The sequence below is a fragment of the Polypterus senegalus genome, chromosome 13, assembly GCF_016835505.1.
Source record: "Polypterus senegalus isolate Bchr_013 chromosome 13, ASM1683550v1, whole genome shotgun sequence".
NCBI lineage: Eukaryota > Metazoa > Chordata > Cladistia > Polypteriformes > Polypteridae > Polypterus > Polypterus senegalus.
Window position 1 is genome coordinate 122616631 of NC_053166.1, and position 14466 is coordinate 122631096.

Below are 14466 nucleotides of genomic sequence, written 5' to 3' on the forward strand. Positions count from 1 at the left end.
TTGAGAGTCAGAGTGGCCAGAGACTTGGCCGTCAGTGTGACCACGCCTCAACGGACGGTAAAAACATACAGAGCCTTGTCGCTCCCAGTTGTGTTTCCGAGACGACACAGTGCATCTCATCACGGATGCGCACGAATCACTGGTGTTCGCGACTAGTAGGGGGACGGTGGGTAAGGCCGATTGAAGCAATGGCAAGGCAGCGTGGGAATCGAGGGCAGTCACGTGATCCCGCTGCTCGTAGCAGCCAGAGTGTGTACTGTGCCAAGGCAGCTCATCTTTAGCAGCAGCACCATGCGATCGATGTGCGTGAGCTTTGCTTCCATCAAACTTAAGAGCAAGTCTTTCCACTGTGAAGAAACAGGCAGAACTAATCACTGAGCACTAGGGCTGACAGTTGGCTCAGCTTGTCAGAGCCTTATGTACTCCTGGCTTTGTGTGGGTAAAATGTTAATCTGTGGGAAAAAGAAGTTTGTATGTCAGGGCTGAACGTCTAATGTCATGTGCAATTGGAGCCATTGGCTTAAGCTTCACTGTACCAGATTGTTACAAGCAATGATGTTCCACACTTTTAGTTTTTCTAGACTTGGCCAATTTGAGAGTGTTATTCTGTGCTTTGCTAGGTACCATTATATGGTTGTCTTTAGATTCTTCCCTGTCTAACTAGTCTTTCTTCATTGTATTAGCGTATTGTCTCCCCTTCCATGAGCTGTGCCTGTTTGCTTTTTTTTGGACATCAAACCTAATCTGGTCTGAGTGAATATGACCTGCAATACATTGGCACCCCATCCAGGTTTGGCATCTGCCTTGCATGTGATGCTTCTAGCAACACTTAGTTGGATAAGGGAGAAAAAGCTGAAAGATGGATAAACATATTTTTCTGTGCTGGCCTTTCTTTTTAGAGCCTGCTATCCTGGTCTTATCTCAGCTGTAGTTTTCCAGACTATATTATACTGTGAGCTCTATGCAGCTATATTCTAAACCTTTCTGTATTGTCTGGAGTTGTTCTAGACACATCTGTCTTAGAGTGAGCTATATAGTGTAAAGTGGGCCACATACAAAAATATATATTTGAAAACATTCTTGTTTATTATGGGGCTTGAATGTGGTGCATGCAATAAATTTCAACATACTCCGTATCTGTGGCAATAAATAGTAGTATATTTGTCCTAAGGGGAAAGTTTAGCTTTTCACAGAAGCTCAAGAAATATAACCAACAAAAATAAATTCCTTCAAACTCACACAACTTACATCAAGAAGAAAAAGCTTCTGACTTGGCTAATAAGAGCGCAGTCAAAGCGAGGCATTAAAAAGGCATTTTTCATAGGTATGAAGGAGCCACAGTAGTGTTTCTCGGCACACTTCCACCTTCATAAAAGGAGGAGTGTCTAACTCTGTCTGTGTCAGTCTAGTTGCAATGTCCTTGTCATTCTAGATGGTGCATCACAAACTTTAACACTGCTTTTACAAATCCCATACCAAATGCATTTGTCAATCCAGCAGAAGGAGTATCACAAACATGTGTAGTAATGCATTTGATTAGTACAAATGTTTATGATATGCCATCTGTTGGAATTAAAAGTGCAATGCATTTTACTACTACAAACATTACAAAGTTCATTCCAATAGGTGGCACACTGCAAACGTTACTGCTGACATCTGCATTGATGTCTTAGATGGGCAGTACAGATAGTCTGTTGAATAATTAGTTGAGAGGATGTGCCACATTGTTCATAGTGGCTGCCCATTCTGTCTTCATTCTTGCTTCTGCTACTGCCTCAGGCAGGTCAAATGTGCATCCCATAACAGAGCCTGTCTTCTTAAGTAGTTTGTTGATTTGGTGGGCCTGTTTTGAAGTGATGTTACTGACTAGTGTGTAACATTAGACTTTTCTGTCTTGAGCTAGGCTGTACAATATGTAGTTCTACCCAGGTATCTTGTTCTGGATGATGCTGTATATATTTCTAAAGTCATTTGAAGCATTTTGTGCTTGTGTATTTCTGAAGAGCTAAACTACACTATTTTGTTTTAAACTTTGACATGCTGTGCTGTTTCTGAGGTATGTAATCCACTAAAAGTTACATATGGCTAGACTGTTTCTCCCCGTTCTTTTGTATTCTGGAACTAGCTCTTCTGTTCTGCACTCTGCTTGACTATGCTATCAAGGCTACCTCACCTTGCCTATCTGAGTGAAGGTGTGCAGTTTAGGAGCAGATCGTACTTTATTTCATAGCAATACATTGTCACTGGCCAGTTCTTGGCTGTTTTAAACAAAATCTTTTTTTGAAGTATTTTGGGTCAAGTGATATTAGGGTCGGCGGTGGGCTGGTGCCCAGCCCGGGGTTTGTTCCTGCCTTGCGCCCTGTGTTGGCTGGGATTGGCTCCAGCAGACCCCCATGACCCTGTGTTAGGATATAGAAGGTTGGAACATGACTGACATGACTGATATTAGGGTCCATGTAAACTGATGTAGACCTGATTTGTATCATTTATGCTCAAAATTGCTCCTGTTTCAGACCTGGCCTTTATTATTTCTTTTTTGGGGACTTTGAATCCTTGCTTTTCAGCTTTGTTGTTCAGGTTTCACTGAACATCCAGACCATGCCATATTTGCTGTTCGGTATCCTCAGCTGTTTAACTACTCATCAGTGGTTTTCTGAGATTTTATTGATGGGATTAACAGCTAGGTCAAGGCTTTCTTCTCAGACTAGACTGTGCTATTAAACGTTCTTCCCTGTGTCTTGCTTTACAGTGCTTTGATCTTAACTGCCTAATCTTCTGCACCTCACAATTTCATTGTTTGCTGCTATTACAAGTTATAACCTCCTGAACATTTTCCTGCCTTTCTTAGACTATGCCTCGCTTGCCTCTGTAGATTCATGCTTTTCTGTGTCTAAGTCCAGTTGAGATCTTCTGTTCTTTACTTCCTAGACTGGACTGGTCTGTTTTCTCTCCATTTCTTTCAAGTTATGCACTCTCGGGCCCAGACTTTCTGTTATATGCTGCCCTGGATTGAATTGCACTGTGATATTCTCTGCATATCTGTTGGCTGACCTGTTATCGACAAGACTGTGCTATATCTGATTCTCCAGGTCACACAGTCCCCCTTCTTTGCAGTCCCTTGGAGTCCCAAGTCAATCTGACTTGTTGGCCTTGGTCCTTAAGGAGTTGGCTGCGTTGAGCTGAACCAGTCAATTGAGGTTCATGTTTGTGGTATTTGTACTCCAGATGTGTGCACTCTCCTGCCAAGTAGATCACACAACTCTTCAGTGGTTCAAAGATCTGCTGGCTTAGGCTATCAAGGGAAGTTGCTTGTTTTGATTTCTAGTGCAAGTGTGAAGTGCACCCGTCTGGCAATATGGGCTCCTCTGTCCTCAAGCTCCATCGAGAAATGAATTCTGTTACCTTGGAAACCTGGCAATACGTTCAGTTACCAGCAGAGATCCGTTTACTGCTCCTCCGCTGGAACGAGTTTTTTTTTTTTCATTTCCCTTCCTTACTTCACCTTGGTTTATCTTGTGCCATGTCCACTTGTCCTTGTGTGTTTACTCCCTTGATCACTATCAATTCTGTAGTGGCCCTGGTAACCTGCAGAAAGATCTTCACAATATATCAAACACCTTCATCTCTTTTCTCTGTCCCCAATATGTATGTTTTGAGTGCTTTAAAGCAGAAGTCCACACCCCAGTTTCTGATTGTTCTCTGCTATCTGCTGATATCTAGCACACAGTAGGTTAAGCGATGCATAGCGGGAGTATTCGTCATCTGCTGCTTTTAAGAAAGTGAGATATGTCCTTTGGAAAACTTTTAATGCTACAGATTGTCTAAATGGTTGGACAGATCCTGATGGCCAGAATGTCTGAGTTCTATATCTTTTGGGGCATCACTGTGAGTAGCTCCCTGATTTGAGAAACACGTGGCTATTTTTATTGCTTTACTTGGCCAGTCTGTTGGCTCCCACTCTGCTGAGCTGGCTGTTCCTCATGTGTAGACAGCCCTTCCGGTATTTTATATTGTAAGAAGCTACACTTTGTTGCTCTTGGTGCTGCTGAACTGAAATGGTATTAGTGTTCATGGCCATGCTGTACTGGGCTCGGACAGGTTGTCATGGGTTTGCTGGCAATGTGCTGTTTTACCTCTGTTTGTATTTTAACAGCACAGATGTGCCTCTAGTTTAATGACATGTTTACAGCCATTTGGAGCGGACTGTGGCTGAAACCCTGTGATAGCACTACAAACAGATTTGTTGGTTTTCTTAACATGTAATTAATAGTCATTTTTCTGCTAAGGACTCAAAAAGGCTTGGTGTGCTTGTTTTTGAAAGATCCTTCTCTTTTTACTCTTGGCCATGACTTGGAAGAGAGAAGAAAAATGCTTCCTTCAGATGTGATCACTAAACCTGCTGAGCCACCTGTTCACATACTGGGCCATCCATACAGTTGGATTAATGGTGACATCTCAATTTAGGGTTAAGAGCATAGTGCCTCATTGCTCCAGTCAAGTTAGCCAAACCTGTATGATACACACTATGTTAAAAAGTAAAATCCTGTAGTTTGTATTATTCTGGGTGGATGGACTAGCTGCCACAGTCCATAATCCATTCCAGGGCCCACAGGTGAGAGGGTACGTCACAAGGCCAACAAGAGCCAGGCCCCTTTTTTCCCTTCCTCCCTTTTCATCAGTCTTCTCAGTCAGGTTCAGCTTCTGTAACCATAGCAACAAACCTCCATAGCAACTAACAGCAGTCCTCTGTATAAGAGATTTTGAAAGGATTCCAGCTGCCATGAAGGAGGGTATCAACAGGAGTGGCAAGGTGATGTGATGACCTCTGCCTATCTTATGTTGAGCACATTAAAGGTGACCTTCTTCTAATCCATGTGAGACTTCTGTTTCCTTTCAAGTCAAGGTTATAGTTCAGTTTTGGGTCTTTTGGGTGACGTGTCGGATAATGCATTTCTCATAGCTGGGAATGTGCTGGCATTTTATCACCTCCTCGTCTGGTGTAACACAATCTCTGCAGCAGATAGGTGCACTTTTAATTCAATGTTTCATTGGTTGTGATTCATTTTTAGCCTTTCACGATGACAGGGTGAGCTAGTAGCTGAGCTGTGGGCAAAAGCTTTCCTTCTTGATAGTGGGCATTGGCTTCTTCTGTATGATCCTTAGTTTGGAGTGAGATAAGGTGGCCTGATGTTAGTGTATTTGTCTACATTTTCCTTGGCTAATATACATGCCGCTCATGATATCTCTACAAAACTCCATTAGGGTTGCTTCAAACAGCAATAAGGAAAAGGTACCCACTGGGTCCTTAAGAACACCAAGGAGTGAAATCTATTTGGTTTGAAAGCATCTCATTCTGCCCAGTATGTCTGGTTCACATGGACTGGATCCTTTATCAGTTGTTGGCAATGTGTCCAAAGAGCCCAACTCTCATCTGCTGACCTTTACTTTTATGTCCTCTTGAGTCTGTCTGCCTCTTGTCATCTTGGGTTCTGCCAGCCATTTGGGACTGTACATTTCATCACGAGAACCACATTAGGATTGTGAGCATCTGATGGGAAGGTTTCCTGCACTGCTTATGCTCTTTATTAGTTGCTTACTGGTTGCATGGTGGATGCTATGTAGGGCTTGGCTGGGCAGAGGGGCTGAAGGCTCCCTGGCTCTTCACATTTCAATCCGCTTTGGGATTAGAGACAGCATTTCAAAGTATACTTTATCGGCTAATCGCTGTGCTCTGCAGGCGTCGGCACTGTTCATGAAGGAAGCACATGCTGGTCTGCAGGCCTAGAGGCAGACACGTGTGGGGGTGGTGTAGGGGGAGCCCAAGCATCTGCCCATATCTCTTCAGCCTAACAAAGTGTCGTACTCTGTTTATGTGACTAACATTTAATGGGACAGTTGGCAGGATCATTTTGTACCACATCAACAGTTTCATAACATTCTGAAACCTGCTTAATTTATCTGTGAATTGTTCGTTGCAGCCACACAGATTCTGCAAAGCAGCAATGTAAGAGCTGAATGGATGAACAAGTCTTTATGCACAAAATAATACTGGTTTCATGTCATGGAGTGACTTTTAAAGAGCCCAATCAGGCTTAGATGTGGCTCATCATGTTTATGGGGGTGTGGTCAAGATGTAAATCAGAAATTATGTGTCTGCATCCCGTCGATTTCATGGATCACTGCTTATTTAATAATCTCACAGAGTTATTAGTGGTTGTGCTGACAACAACTGTAATCATACAGGATGCAGCTCCTCTTGAAATGATTTTAGAGCACTTGTATCCCTTATCGATTTTGTAGGTTCAGATTGCTTTGTGGGTTCTCTATCTATCTTACCAGGAACAGTTCATTTCTCATCAAAGCAAATCAAATTTATTTTGAAATATTTTGTGAAAATTAAAAAATATTATAACAGCCAAGTGCACAGGGTATCATGTACAATACCGTTTGTGCAAATAAAAAAATAAATAAGCAGTTATTTATATATTATTATGCTCTCTCCATGAGATTATTTCATAAGCACTTAAACTGTGGGAAAAAAACAATTAAAGTCATTTAATTATTATGAAATACAGTTTCATCATCTTGTTTCAATAATGTACTTATGCTAAATGTAATTATTGTAGGGTTTATTTTATTTTGAAAGACTTTTTATTTAACATGGAATCTTTTCTTCATTTCTAAATTAAGAGCAATGGTGGGGTCAATCAAGACCATTGGTTGGCCACATATTCAGACTACACTAACAGCACACAGATTCCTAGTAAAAACAGCACTTTTGCTGTCATTCTTTCAAATTAGAATGTGGGAAATGGTACTTAATCAATCTTAAACTACTGATGACTTATTTACCAATTGTGAAAGCAGCCTGGACACAGACAGGCAGACACCGATGGTTTACACCCAAGTACACGGTTATTGATTTTTCACTATTTACAGTGTCCCGCACACAACCCTGTGCCCCTGCACCAAGCACCCTTAAGTCCAGGCCTCTTCTAACAATGCCTCTCTCTCTGACTGCCTCCACTCGTCTCCTCCAGGCTTCGTCCTCTTCCACCTGACTCCAGCTGCCAAATGGAGGGAGGCGGCCCCTTTTATGTTCACCCGGACGTGCTCCAGGTGCCTCCCGATGAACTTACGCTGGCACTTCCTGGTGTGGCGGAAGTGCCGGCTGAGCATCTGGAAGCACTCCGGGTGTCCCTGGTTTTCCTTCCCCCAGCACCCCCGGGTGTGGTGGAAGTGGTGATGTCCAGGGCTTCTTTGGCATCTGGGTGCCCCCTGGTGGTGAAAATGGGCCCCTATAGGGTTGAGCTTCCATGCTGTGTTCCCGTGGTCCCCATACCAACCAGGGCGGCTACTCTCTCGTGGTCCAGAGGAGGCGTAGTCCCTCTTCCGGTCCTTCCAGGCGTCCCGGCTTGCCACACAATGTTAGCATTGTGTAGAGCATTTGTATATGTCAGCGTTTCCAATGTATTGTCAATTTGTCTCAAAATAACAAACAGCCATTGGCAGTAAATGAAAAATAAAGGTGCAGTGAAATGTCATATGAACAATACCATCCTGGTGTTTATCTGTTGATCCTCTGGCTGACATTAAGGAAGCAAATTATACATAACTTTTCATAAATCTCGTGTGTCCTGCATGGCCATGACAGGGAAAAGATTGAATCAAATACACATGGAAATACATGATTTATAAATAAAAAAAAACAACAAAAACAAGAAGCAGGAGGTCCTCAGTTCATTACAGGTGATGATGATCAATTCCTTCACTAAAATAGAAAATTTAGAGTGAACGTGCACACACACGACCAAGGGTGTAGAGAACACTGCAGGGCCAATTGGTCCACCCACCTGCCAGAAAAAAGGCTTGTAACACCCTGTGCAAGAACTTTTTCACAAGGAGCAATATTTTTCCAGATAAGTAATTGCTTTAATCATATGATAAAAAATTGAAAAATAGCTTAAGAAGACAAAGGTGAGGATTTTTATAAACATTTTAATAACTAGTGAAGTTCCCAGCTTTGGCTGGATATACAGTATTTGTTTCATGGCTAAACATAGCACAAGACGAGACAAATAGACGTACCTTTAGACAAAAGATGTAATCCTTTGAGGCAATGAAACTGTTATCCAAGTTAATTGGTAAGAAAACATTATACCTGCAGTCTTAGATGAGATCCCACTTCAGCCGGTACAAAATGTTGTGTGTGGCACACTGATAACAATGTCTTTCCATCAGCCTCAGAACACTCTCGCTGCCAGATGGGAATTGTAGTCCTCATGTCAGTGTTTGGGTTTCCCCTCATTATAAACCTTCTGTCAGGCAAGCCATATAGCCTATATTTTAAATTGGACCAATAGCAATGCACATGCAAAATTTTGTAACAATCGGTTCTGCCATTTTTGAGTGATTGGTTAGACAAACAGCTTATGAACTTATTTATATAGATAGCTAGCTGTTCCCTGTGGCTCCGCCCGTGTAGTAGTGAAACAGAACAAACTTTTAAAATGAATAAACAAAAAGGTATCGCTAGTAACAAGCGCAGGCAAGTTACGCTCCAAAATGCAGAGGCAAACCGACTCCCTACTCCTGATGTCACGCTTCCTGCTCTCGGCCCGCAGGCTCTGTCTCGGATTAGCGCGAATATATCACTCCTGCAAGCGAACTATGATTCTTAGCGCAATGAGAGGAGTCGCAAAATCAACTGGAATGTTCAAGCAAATTATAGAAAAAAACCATCTAAAATGTAAAATCTAAATCTGTTAAGTAGTTCTCTCATGAAAAGCGAACAGACAGACAGACATTGGATTTTATGTATATAGAGATGTAAATTACTTAGAGAAGCTTCTTACATGTTTTACACAACATCAAGTGCTGTTATGATCCTTAATGCAGAAACTTCACTGCTAAAGATCCTAATCTGGCCTACCACCTAGATTCAGGTAAAAGTAATTCACAGCAAATGATTAACCAATAAGAATAAGTTCAGCCTGCTGGGCTTGGTTGACAGAGGACAAAACCATCATAAAGTTAGGAGGAATTCTGATATAAATAATGTTGTCATTAAAAGGGTCATTCAGGAATGTGCTCTTTGGAAATGTCCCATAGTTAGCAGGCTTTAAAAAATAAGACCAGCTTGAAATAAAGCCTGTACTTAAACGTAACTAAATTATTGAAACCAAATATGACTATGAAATTGTATTTCATAATAATTAGATTTTTATGTGCTTTTTTTTTCTTCGCTCAGTTGGATGACTCTCTTTATAGCTATAGCTGCATTTTTTCATGTGATTATTTATTTCATTATTGACTTTATTTAATCTGGCACAAGTGGTTTTCCATATTTGGGTGGCTTTCATATGGAGCACTGAAGGAGGCAGGGATCACCCGCCTAGCCAGTTCAGTTCTAGCAGTCAATAGTTTTGCATGCAAGCTGTAGAATTTTGGCCCATGACTATCTTTGAGAAGTGGGCACAATATCCTCATGTTTGCAAGAGCTTTTCAACCAAAGTCCAAAGTTGTATGTGTTTAGTAAACTGATGTGTCTAAATTGTCCGGGAAGGAGAGAGAGAGTGTGTGTGTGTGTGTGTGTGTGTGTGTGTGTGTGTCCTCACAAAGGACTGACAACCCTGTCCAGGCTTAGTTCCATGCTATTCCCAGTGCTGGATAAGCAGGTGAGAGAATGACTAAGGAATTATTTAAAATGCATGTTAAATCTTTTACGGGAAAATAAACTATAACTGCTTGACAGCACTTTGGAGTTCACCCTCGTCACACACCTCCATAAAATAAACATTTAAAATAAAAAAAAATTAGATTTTTAAAGAAGCAAATGTACAATTTGTCAGTCAATCAGTCATTTTCCAACCCGCTATATCCTAACACAGAGTTACGGGGGTCTGCTGGAGCCATTCCCAGCCAGCACAGGGCGCAAGGCAGGAACAAACCCCGGGCAGGGTGCCAGCCCACCGCAGTGTATAATTTGTACGTTTCAAAAATAATGCGTTTTCAACGTTTATGGAACTTGTTAAGGAAACATGTCCAGGGAAGATGCCTCAGTCCCACATTCCCAAGGTAAATCCAAGGTAACTCCAATAACAGGGCATTTGTGAGGGACTGTATTGAATCATTGCACCAGCTAGATGTGTCTCCTACATCTTTCTTTACTTTTTTTTCAGAGTTGCTGGGCTCCACGAAGAGAGTCAATGTCAACGTCCAAGATACTGATGGGTGAGCAGGGTACTCTCCTCCTTTGCCGTAGGTCACTGGCCATTAAATGGGACATGTACATTGAAGTCAAATAGATCACCCTCGGAGATGCAGAAGATAGGTTCACATAAGGCCAGGTCACAGCCTTTAAATCACATGGTGACAGTTCACTCTGTGATTTCCATGAGGTGTGACTTATATGTACATACTTAGTGCATGGAACAAGTAAGAACATTTTTGGGAAATATCTGGAGGTGTGACCATTTTAAGACTGACCTACCATAACATACCAGTAGACTGGTCATGTCGGCATGTCATCTTTGGCTGTGTTGAACAGAAGCATGCCTGAAGGAGTTCTCCATTAAGTGTTTTCCCATATTATTATTGGTTGCTACTTATACAGTACGTTACTTTAAATTGAATGGGTCATGGACTGGGTGTTTTGTTATGAGATACATAGAGACAGGTAACTTAGTGTTGTCAGAGGATGTGAAGATGGTCACATTGGAAAGGGACTCATGGGAAATAGGATTACCTCATGATGCACAGGTTAACATGCCAATTTTTTTTTTCGCCTTGTTTATTTTATCCACCACAGCTTTTCTGCACTGCATCATGCAGCTCTCAATGGAAATACTGACCTCATTTCCCTCTTGTTGGAGTCCCAGGCTACAGTGGATATTCGAGATCAAAAAGGTATGTTTCTGTCATGACCGTACCAACCAGGTTTGGCCCATTTAACTTCACTTGCAGTTACTGCTGATTTAGCCACATTCTTTTGTTTTCTAGGCATGCGTCCACTACACTATGCTGCCTGGCAAGGCAAAGTGGAGCCCATGAAAATGCTCCTGAAGGCAGGCTCCTCTGTCAACAGCCAGTCGGATGAAGGGCAAATTCCCTTACACCTGGCTGCACAGCATGGCCACTATGATGTGGTGAGTCATTTTGGATAAAGAGAGGTGCAAGGGTGGATATGTAATGGTGGGGATGGTTTCAAACCTGGCGCAAGAATAAAGGGAAAACTTTGACACAGGATGTGAAGAGGGAAGTAGCAGTAGGCCTGCCTTCTGTGCTTTGTCTCTGTTTACTGATAATGGTAGATATTGGCTAACTCCATGCAGGGCTCCTTATGTCCACTTTTCTTTTCCCTCTTGTAGTCAGAGATGCTTCTTCAGCACCAGTCCAACCCCTGCATAGTAGACAATGCAGGCAAGACCCCGCTGGATCTAGCATGTGAATTTGGCCGAGTTGGGGTGAGTGTGCCAAGAAGAGTTCTGATCTCTATACCTGTCACTTGTCTTCCGTGGAAAAGAATGTTGGCATATTTGGCTACAGGATACACCTTTTATGGCATTGTACTTAAAGTCCTCCTCCTTCAGCAGATGTGATGTGAGTGAAATCTGACAGTCACAGCCACATCTATCTTCCTTGAAGCATTTGATAAAGAGTGTCGCAGATAAGCTTCTTGTCCACCTCTTCAACCCTCAGGTACCACTCCAGACACCGCATAAAAGTCCAAGACTTTTTATTAATTAAAAATAACGTGCACAAAGCACCCTCCACACTACTCATAAATTAAATAAACAACAATGATATTCTCTCCTCCTCGCCCAGACACTTCGCCCCTCTACCTCCCAGCTCAGCTCAGTCTCAGGGCTTTCCCACAATCCTTTTATACACCCTGACCTGGAGGTGTTCCTGCCCAATCAGTCCACAGTTCCTTATTCCTTCCGGGTCAGGGTAAACAGTCCTTTTCTTCAACCCGGGAGCACGTCGTTCCTTCCTGTCACGTGACCGTGACGTACTCCCGGGTTATAGGGCACATAAGAGCCTACGAGCCCCCCTACAGCGACTCCCGGTGGCCTCCACAGGGCTGTGTACAAACACTACATAGTCCATGAGGCCCTGCTGGAACTCGGGGCACGATCATGCTGTCGGGAGAGCCGGCAGTCCTCCACAAGTGCAACATGAGACTTTGAACATCAAACTTAAAGAAGTGGGAGTTCAGGGTGTTGCTTGTGGATGGTTGCAAAAACTGACTCAGATGCAGAAAACGGAGGGTGATGGTGTGAAGAATCTTCTCAGAATTGAATGATGTAAAGAGTGATGTCTCACAGTGGTCAGTGGTAGTTCAGCTGCTTTTTTTAATATATATATATGAATGGCTTGAATAGAAATATAAATAACAAGCTGGTTAAGTTTACAGATCATAGCAAGCTAGGTTGATTGGCAGATAATCTAGAATCCATTAAATCATTACAGAGGGATGTAGGCAGTAGGCTTGTGCACATTTGTGGCAGATTACATTTTTTGTAAGTAAATGTAAAGTACTACAAGCAGGAAGTAATATTTTAGATTTGAATTCAATTCACAGTAGGAGATCTGAAAATTGAAAGAACACCTTACGAGAAGGACTTAGGAATCATAGTGGACTCAACATTATCCAGGTGGTGTTCAGAAGCCATTAAGAAGGCTAACAGAATGTTAGGTTATATAGCATGGTGTTTGGAGTGCAAGTCCAAGGAGGTTATGCTCAACCTTTATAATGTACTGGTGAGGCCTCATCTAGAGTACTGTGTGCAGTTTGGGTCTCCAGTCTACAAAAAGGACATAGCAGCACTAAAAAAGTCCATAACAGAATGACTAGGTTGACTGAAGGGCTACAGAGGTTGAATTGTGAGAAAAGATTCAAAGAGCTCAGCCTTTTCAGCTTAAGCAAAAGGAGATAAGAGGGCATGATTGAAGTGTTGGAATTAGTCTATTGGACTGAGACTATTATTTTAAAATTAGTTCAACAAGAACACGGGAACACGGTTGGAAACTTGTTAAGGGTAAATTTCACACAAACACCAGTAAGTTTTTCATCACACAGAGAACCATACAGTAGATGCATGGAATATGTTACCAAGTAGTGTGGTAGACAGTAGGACTTTAGGAAGAATTAAGTGGCTAGGATTGGCAAGCTTTGTTGGGCTGAATGGCCTGTTCTCGTCTAGATTGTTTTGATGTTATATTAGAGGACACAAACACTCATTTGTGTTTCAGGTACCCTGTACTCATAACCCTAATAAGATGCATGAAATAAGGTTATTTGATTTTTACACATGTGAGTTTGAAAGTAAAGTACCTTAATTTTTCTGAAAAAATGTCATTGTATCCCAGAGATGCAGCAGTGGATAGTAGGCATCATATGGAGAATGATTCACTAGTAAGTATCTACTGATGTCAGATGGGTTAATGGTCTCGCCTCAATTAATCTTGCAGGTTGTTCAACTGCTTTTGAGCAGTAACATGTGTGCTGCCCTGTTGGAGCCCAGGTCTGGTGATCCCACAGACCCCAATGGAACCAGTCCACTGCATCTGGCTGCAAAGAATGGGCACATCGACATCATCAGGTAAGGGTTAAAAGAGCAAGTTCATGTGTTAAATTCAAGAGCACAATGGTGTGTTTAATGTGATGGGCCTAACACATAAGCAGCTTAACTGACCAGGCCAAATAGATGCCCATGTTGAGCAACTTTTCTTTTTATAATTTAGTTTATTTTTGAGTCCGGTATCCCCCATCCTTTAATTAGTTTAATGAAACCATCCCAGAATGAGAATGCTACATTAGTCTGCTTATTGTCTATGATTAGCATTCACCTTCATAAAAGATATGTGTCTGTGTATCTGAGTGTCCATACATTTGCCATGTCTCTGTCATTCCAAAAAATGGAACATTTGTAGTGATAAAGTGCATTTTATTACTACAAATGTTTATGATGTGCCATCTGTTGGAATGGCAAATGGAATGCACTTTAATACTATGTGCATTACAAAAAATATTTCAATAGACGGTGCACTGGAAACATTAATGCTCATGTGCATTGATTACTTAGATTTCAACCCATACTGTATATATGTGTAGGTGTGTGTGTGTATAAAATCTGAGGAGTAGTTTCATCATGTGTATAGAATACATCCATCCATCCATCCATTATCCAACCCGTTATATCCTAACTGCAGAGTCACGGGGGTCTACTGGAGCCAATCCCAGCCAACACAGGGCGCAAGGCAGGAAACAAACCCCAGGCAGGGCGCCAGCCCACCACAGGGCGCACACACACACACCCACACACCAAAGCACACACTAGGGACAAGTTAGAATCGCCAATGCACCTAACCTGCATGTCTTTGGACTGTGGAATACAGTGAAACATTAAGCTGCAACTCCATCAAACATGCAGCATAATAAACAAAAATGTATTAAAGTGC

At 42.0% G+C, this 14466-nt stretch overlaps 1 protein-coding gene across 4 annotated transcripts in view; it reads left to right on the top strand.

The window, feature by feature from the left end:
• caskin1 (CASK interacting protein 1) overlaps nucleotides 1-14466 on the top strand; it is a 66186-nt gene that overhangs the window by 917 nt on the left and 50803 nt on the right. For all 4 annotated transcript variants that reach the window (XM_039775961.1, XM_039775962.1, XM_039775963.1 and 1 more), the window contains exons 2-6: nucleotides 10182-10233; nucleotides 10811-10908; nucleotides 11002-11147; nucleotides 11370-11465; nucleotides 13477-13607. In XM_039775961.1, coding sequence (XP_039631895.1) covers nucleotides 10182-10233; nucleotides 10811-10908; nucleotides 11002-11147; nucleotides 11370-11465; nucleotides 13477-13607 — 523 coding nt within the window. The remainder of the gene's footprint in view (nucleotides 1-10181; nucleotides 10234-10810; nucleotides 10909-11001; nucleotides 11148-11369; nucleotides 11466-13476; nucleotides 13608-14466) is intronic.